General features: G+C 39.0%; 1 protein-coding gene across 1 annotated transcript; it reads right to left on the reverse strand.

Moving 5' to 3' along the window:
• Positions 1-2,981: 2,981 nt before the first annotated feature.
• LOC124009906 (leptin receptor gene-related protein-like) lies at positions 2,982-7,465 on the reverse strand. The gene is made up of 4 exons (XM_046322153.1): positions 6,768-7,465; positions 4,437-4,512; positions 3,962-4,148; positions 2,982-3,517 (listed from the first exon to the last, which is right to left on the reverse strand). Exons 1-4 carry the CDS (start codon positions 6,847-6,849, stop codon positions 3,413-3,415), a joined length of 450 nt encoding a protein of 149 aa, XP_046178109.1. The 5' UTR covers positions 6,850-7,465; the 3' UTR covers positions 2,982-3,412.
• Positions 7,466-7,781: the final 316 nt, after the last annotated feature.

Consider the following 7,781-nt stretch of genomic DNA (forward strand, 5'->3'; position numbering starts at 1 on the left):
ACTTAATAAGGGTGTAACATAATTACTCAATTAGAATTAATAATGCGTTTAATAATCATAGACACTCGTCAGAAACCATGGTGGGTGACTCGTGTCTAACTTATTTTCTTAACTGTCGTTTGGTATTACTGTAAACATTTGCATCAAGGCCTCTTGGAGCTAAATATTTAAAATGACAAACTACAAAAACGTTGACTACACCTTGACCTGATTATCTAGTCATACCCAAAAATCGATACGGATAAACACATACAACCATAAACAAAAGTACACACGTAATCAACTGCAAGAATGAGTATGGGTAGACCATTTGAAATGCTTATACTTAAAATAAGCAAGATACATTGAAAAGAATAGAAACAGAATGTGGTGATTACAACAAAACTCATTCAACAATATCCGTAATATGATACGTTCATTGAAGCATGTCGCATTTATAAGTTGTTGCAATCATATACAGATACATACACAGACATATACAGTTGAAGTCAGAAGTTTACATACACCTTTGCCAAATACATTTAAACTCAGTTTTTCACAATTCCTGACATTTAATCAGATTAAAAATTCCCTGTTTTAGGATCACCGCTTTATTTTAAGAATGTGAAATGTCAGAATATTAGTCGAGAGAATAATTTATTTCAGGTTTTATTTCTTTCATCACATTCCCAATGGGTCAGAAGATTACACACACTCAATTAGTATTTGGTAGCATTGCCTTTAAATGGTTTAACTTGGGTTAAACGTTTTGGGTAGCCTTCCACAAGCTTCCCACAATAAGTTCTTCCTGACAGAGCTGGTGTAACCAAGTCAGGTTTGTAGGCCTCCTTGCTCCTACACACCTTTTGAGTTCTGCCCACAAAGTTTCAATAGGATTGAGGTCAGGGCTTTGTGATGGCCACTCCAATAATTTGACTGTTGTCCTTTAGCCATAACTTTGGAAGTATGTTTGGGGTCATTGTCAATTTGAAAGACCCACTTGTGATCAAGCTTTATCTTCATGACTGATGTCTTGAGATGTTGCTTCAATATATCCAGTTTTACTTCCTCGTGATGCCGTCTATTTCGTGAAGTGCACCAGTCCATTCTGCAGCAAAGCACCCCCACAACATGATGCTACCACCCCCGTGCTTCACGGTTGGGATGGTGGTCTTCGGCTTGCAAGCCGCCCCCTTTTCCCGTCAAACATAATGAGGGTCGTTATGGCCAAACAGTTCTATTTTTGTTTCATCAGACTAGAGGACATTTCTCCAAAAAATATTTGTCCCCATGTGCAGTTGCAAACCGTAGTCTGGCTTTTTTTATGGCGGTTTTCGAGCAGTGTCATCTTCCTTGCTGAGCGGCCTTTCAGGTTATGTCGATATAGGACTGGTTTGACTGTGGATGTTACAAATCTCTTTTGGCCCGACCGTCTAGGGGAGATGGTAACGAGACCCGTAACATAACTCATGCAATTTATAATAGTGAAAAAGTAAAAAAGTGAGAGCAAAATAACCACAGACAACTAAATTACCGTCAAACACATGGTTTATTGGAAAACACACAGTAATGGGGGGAGCAGGAAAAGGGGCTGAGCTGGACCCAAGGAAAGAAACAATAAGCATCCAAAAACACCCCTAAGCTAGACTAGCCTATTTCAACAACAGCTAACTAACTAACCAAAAATAAAGTGGGTGGTCCCGCCCAGTTCTAACTAGTGTATTTAACAAAGTTTACCTACGGGTAGTGTATGCCCATGGGCAACTTGTCTTGGTTCCCCCTTTTCCCACCAGAAAACAAACACCATAACCAAAAACAATACTCACAGGTGAGGACAAAGTGATATGGAGGTGCTCAAACAAAAGATAGCTCAATACATAAAGAGAGATAGAGACATAGTAGGAGAGGGTGAAAAAGAGCAATCTACAGACTTATGGCATTTACAGAGAGATTGCGCTCTAGAGCAAACAACTGACAGGGTTTTTAAACCAAGGGAAAGGAACTGTGATTGGGTAGGAAACAGGAGGAGGTGTGTCTTCTCATTGACGATTGTTTGGTGACTTATTGGGGAGTGATGATTTTCACCTGTGAGGGGAAGGAGAGAAAAGAACACAGGATACCTGTATCCGTAACAGTGGATATAGATACTGTTGTACCTATTTCCTCCAGCATCTTCACATGGTCCTTTGCTGTTGTTCTGGGATTGATTTGCATTTTTCGCACCAAAGTACATTAATCTCTAGGAGGCAGAACACGTATCCTTCCTGAGTGGTATGAAGGCTGCGTGGTCCCGTGGTGTTTATACTTGCGTACTATTGTTTGTACAGATGAATGTGGTACCTCCAGGCATTTGGAAATTGCTCCCAAGAATGAACCAGACAAAAATTCTGAGGTCTTGGCTGATTTCTTTTGATTTTCCCATGATGTCAAGCAGAGGCACTGAGTTTAAAGGTATGCCTTGAAATTCATCCACAGGTACACCTTCAATTGACTCAAATTATGTCAATTAGCCTAAAAGAAACTTCTAAAGCCAGGACATAATTTTCTGGAATTTTCCAAGCTGTTTAAAGTTACAGTCAACTTAGTGTATGTACACATCTGACCCACTGGAATTGTGATACAGTGAATTATAAGTGAAATAATCTGTCTGTGAACAATTGTTGGAAAAATTACTTGTGTCATGCACAAAGTAGATGTCCTAACCGACTTGCCAAAACTATAACTTGTTAACAAGAAATTTGTGCATAAATACATACATAGATACAGTTGGAGTCATTAAAAATCATTTTTCAACCACTTCACAAATTTCTTGTTAACAAACTATAGTTTTGTATTACATACATACATACATACATACATACATACATACATACATACATACATACATACATACATACATACATACATACATACATACATACATACATACATACATACATACATACATACATACATACATACATACATACATACATACATACATACATACATACATACATACATACATACATACATACATACATACATACATACATACATACATACATACATACATACATACATACATACATACATACATACATACATACATACAATTGTAGAGAGGTGGGTCCTGTCCAGAAACAACCACTCTTCCCTTGGTGATATTTCACCACATGCTTATACCTATCCAGTCTTCACATTGCCTAATCTCAAATCGACCCCTGGATCCTACACCGCATGCACTTGTGGAGATCAGAGAAGATTTGACTGGTATAAGCAATATGGTGAAACTTCCACCTAGCAAGCCTATCAGAGGGCAAGATGGAGCTATTACCATATTACTTACACCTGTCAAATCCTCTCAGATCTCCACAAGTGCATAGGGTCTAGGGGTCCATTTGGGATTGTGGCTCTGTTTGGCCAGAGATTCACAGACAGTCTATCACTGCTCCTAGCTGAAGTCGTCTCCCCCTCCTAACCCCAGGAAGAAGCCAAGGATGGTGAAGAAGATGACAACGTTGCCAGCCATCACCAGGCCACAGGCTCCCAACTGGATCTGCAAGAGAACAGGATAATGTTCATTGGGTACCAAACGGAAGAAAACAAACTGAAACAGGGATGGACTACCTGGACTTGTCAAATAAGAAAGGTTCATTTTAATTATCTGTTGTAAAACATCTGAAAATGTTTTCTGTTGTGTGACATGAACACAACCTAGATAGGACACAACTAGTGAAAGTGTCATAATTGCATTTATTAGATACACATTACAGGTGTACTAACCACCTTCAGTCACCTTAGCTAGTATTGGGTATCATCGGGACTTGTACTATCTACCTTTCACAACTACATGTAATTTAAGTTCAGCTCTCCCTATCCAAGTCATTATAACCATTATGAGATTCAACACTTTAACTGACCCTGAACCAGTTATTCATGGCATAAAGCAACTAAACCCAACACATGTCAGTCATTGGCCATTGACAATATCAGGACTCACTACTGCACGCCGGGCCATTATGATGGGAAGCGCGAACGCAGATACCACAATTCCCGTAGTGAAGAAGTAAGCCAGCTCTCTGCATGTGTTGCTGGCCACATCACTGTCATCACTGAGCCTTCTGGATATAAAGGTGGGGATAGGAGCGAGTACATAGAAGAAAAGGACGAAGAGGGGCCAGTACACCCTGTGAAAACAAATCAGTTGTGTTAACATTCATCTAGTTTATTTGTCACAGATTCAGAACATAGCAAACGCCATCAGTGTAACACCTATTGTGGGTCTCGAACACGGGTCACCCAGCCCACATGCAAACCCACTAATCACTGCTCCAATAGGGTTAACCACCTTGGGGGAAAACGTGACACTAATATAGGCATTGCATCGCAGTTAGTTACATAGTTAACTTCCATATTTTGTCCCATTTAGCAAGAGTGTCTCACAGATTTCACAGAGGTAGGGGGCAAATACATACCCATATTGCTCCAAGGCACAGCTCAACAGGAGGAATGTCAAGCCAATGGCTCCACTGAAGGACAACCCAACCAGTGCTATAGGATGACAAAAACAGAAATGTTGAGGTAGTTATAACTTTAGAGACAGGGTACTTAGCAAGATAGAGTGGTAGACTATTCAGTAGTGTCACGACGTTGCCCTCTTTGGGTACAGCGAGTACTATCCCCCTCTCCCTGTCTCCTACTACTAGGCTGCTGTGGTCAGAAAGGTCGTAAATTCCTGGAGGAGATTATCTCCTCATTGCCACAATATAGAGACAGAGTGGATTTTCATAGAGAACAAAGGAATTTCTTCCACCTCACAGGACTTGAGGTCTGAACAACATTTATGTTCTGGAGAAGGTATAAAAGATTGATGAAGAACCCAGCTACGAACTGGTCCGTTTGGTGCTATTTTGTGGGGCTCATGGGAGACGCTGCGGCCACGTTACCATAACGCTGTTTATATAATAACCTCAGATATGAGGTTTACATCTAATTGCTGTATAATATGAATGAGTGAGGATGATACTGATTATAAAATTGTGTCATGTGATTTTGGACTGTTTAATGAAGGAAACTCCAATTCCCTTTTGAGTTTAACTAAATCAGAGACCGCCCATGAGCACAGTTATGGTCGGGCATCCTGGGACAGGCCCTTTTCTGCTATTTCGAATAAAAACCCCACCTTGAGAATTTCTCAAAAGACCTGTTTCCCTCAATTGCGAGAGGACAAAGGTTGCAGACCAGCTTATTTCGATAAAGAGAGGGCCAATGTTTGAGTAGACTGCTGAATCTTTTAACCATCCCGTGGTTAAACTCTTAAGACTATCGATACCAACAGAACAAGAACAAGCCTTTGATATTAATTACTAGTCTGCAGCTAGGAATTTGGTATCATTGAACGCGAAGAACGACAACCGCCGAAACATCTATAACATGAATGAATGTCACTGAACTATCCATTCTAACCACGACAGAGAAAGGACAGACTCTCCAACTGAAACAAACTTTTCAACAGAGATCCCGACGACACACTGAGTGTAAATATATATATATATATATATATATATTGCAATTGTTCACGGATGAGTGAGCGTTGATGTGCAAAGGGTTAGCATTTCAATTGTTATAATTATCTCAGTCGACCCCAACTTCCTTTTGTACACCAAGCCGCAAAGCCGGTTTCTCCCACTAGGGAAACTTCGTTATCATTTCCTTGTAACTATCTACTGTTTGTTTATGCATTTATGTGAATTACTTAGTAAGTAAATAAATTATTTAAGACAATTGATGTATGGATGACTCATACTGGGTTCGTGCAGATAACCAACAATTTACGATGTTTGGAATGAGACTAACGTGAGGTAAAATAATTAATTAATTAATTCAGAAGACTATTGATCAGATATGAAAATATCTGAAAAGTTATATTAGGAAAATTACAACTTTCTAAATCTGAATATTTTCCTTGGTGCCCCGACTTCCTAGTTAATTACATTTGCCTGATTAGTTAATCACGAAATGCTAATTACAGAGAATCTTTGATAAAAACTAAAAGTCTTCAGTTAATGATAGTAAAGAGACGACAGTAGAATCTAAGGAGTCAAATGTCCCATCCAGGGCAAGGGATTTAAGTAGACTATTTCAAATACTCAGGGTTATGACATATACAACTTATAGCAGTAGTCCCTCAAGCAAGAGTTGGTTCACAGTTTTCAGTGTGGATTGGCTTCCACCCCCCTCTATTGTGAAATTATAAGCACATAATTCTCAAGTAGCCCAATAAATCATACTTGAATCATCAATGTTTGTAAATTCACAAGTAATTTGTATCCTTTTGTTATATTTCAATACTGGACAAATAAACATGCATGCAGCGCTGTAAAGTACTTAAGTAAAAAATACTTTAAAGTACTACTTAAGACATTTGTTGGAGTATCTATACTTTACTATTTATATTTTGACAACTTTTACTTCACTAAATTCTTAAAGAAAATGATGTACTTTTTACTCCATTTATTTTCCCTGACACATAAGTAGTAATTACTGGGTGACTTTCACTTGAGTCATCTTCTGTTAAGGTATCTTTACTTTTACTCAAGTATGACAATTGAGTACATTTTCCAACACTGAGTGCACGGTCAATGTATCACGACAAACCAAACGTGATATGTGACAGTAACAAGTGGTCTTATGTGGACTCGATACAGACAATGTTACACCTGATTTACCAGTGGCGGGAAAACCTTTTATGGAACCATGTTAAAGAGTTTTGTAGAGCAAGTACATATTTATTTTATTTTTTTTACCTTTAATACCCGCCATTGTCTTAAACGTCTTAAATTTTCTGTCAGTTCCTCTTCTTTGTGCTTTTGTTTGTTGTGTTGACATTCGAGACTGACTTCCTATTTCCTCCTTTGAACTTTTTATTTGCGTCAAACTAACTTTCTTAAAGGAGCTGTTTCTAATACCGACGCGTGCGCGTCGGGGTCAATTCAGACAGGGTTGGCTTATATTATTGACAACGTGTAAACTATATTTCGTCTCCTAATGTTTATTGAAAACAAAAAATAAATGTGCACAATGAACACTTGTCTCTCAAATACATCGGTACAGTGTTGGTTAGTTAACTAGCATTGACATGAAATCAGTCAAAACAAAACAAGTTATGAAGAACAAGATAAAACTAGCTGAAACGAGCCACCTACGATGCCCCACATTTTTCATTGTAGCTTTTTGGTCACTCACTAACAAAGCATGGCTTTCCGGTGTTGTGCCGAAAATCTCCCCCTGCCAGAATTCTCCCCCCTTCAGGTTCTTCATTGCTGCGACTTGCTTGCTACTTCAGATTTCTGCTCTTTGCTCCTTTGTCAGTTTAGCCTACATTACTACATTTGCCCATGTCGCCCGTACCCAAATCCGCTACTGATTTTTGTAGCGGATTTAATAAATCTCTCCCATGTCTTATTCGACTAGTATTTTTGAAAGTGTAAGGATAATAATTCAGTCATAGTTATTCTGAAATAATTATTGCTTGCCAACAATGGTTAATTCTGGGGTGCGCTCAATTGTACTTTGCGGAACGATTTGTACTGAACTACACTAAAACCGTTTGGTGTGTGTGGCTTGAAGCAATGACTGACGTATTTAAAAGTGGGTGGCTGACAGTGTCCCTCAACCCCTCCTCGTTTTTTAACTGGCTGTTCAGTACAGCACCGTTTCCGTACAGCTGAACGTTCCAGAACGTAAAAACATACTGTTGTTTCCACTTTATTGATGTACTAAATAACCAATAGACGACTACATGGGCGTGGATTCGCGAC

Source organism: Oncorhynchus gorbuscha, linkage group LG22 (genome assembly GCF_021184085.1).
Source record: "Oncorhynchus gorbuscha isolate QuinsamMale2020 ecotype Even-year linkage group LG22, OgorEven_v1.0, whole genome shotgun sequence".
Taxonomy (NCBI): Eukaryota; Metazoa; Chordata; class Actinopteri; order Salmoniformes; family Salmonidae; genus Oncorhynchus; species Oncorhynchus gorbuscha.

Bases quoted from the DNA above. Each gene is read 5' to 3' on its own strand.
- LOC124009906 (XM_046322153.1), bottom strand. From the start codon at position 6,849: ATGTCAACACAACAAACAAAAGCACAAAGAAGAGGAACTGACAGAAAA. The intron at 4,149-4,436 runs GTATGTATTTGC...TTGTTTTCACAG, and splicing joins TGTGCCTTGGAGCAATATGG to GGTGTACTGGCCCCTCTTCG. The intron at 3,518-3,961 runs GTGAGTCCTGAT...GTTCTCTTGCAG, and splicing joins TAATGGCCCGGCGTGCAGTA to ATCCAGTTGGGAGCCTGTGG.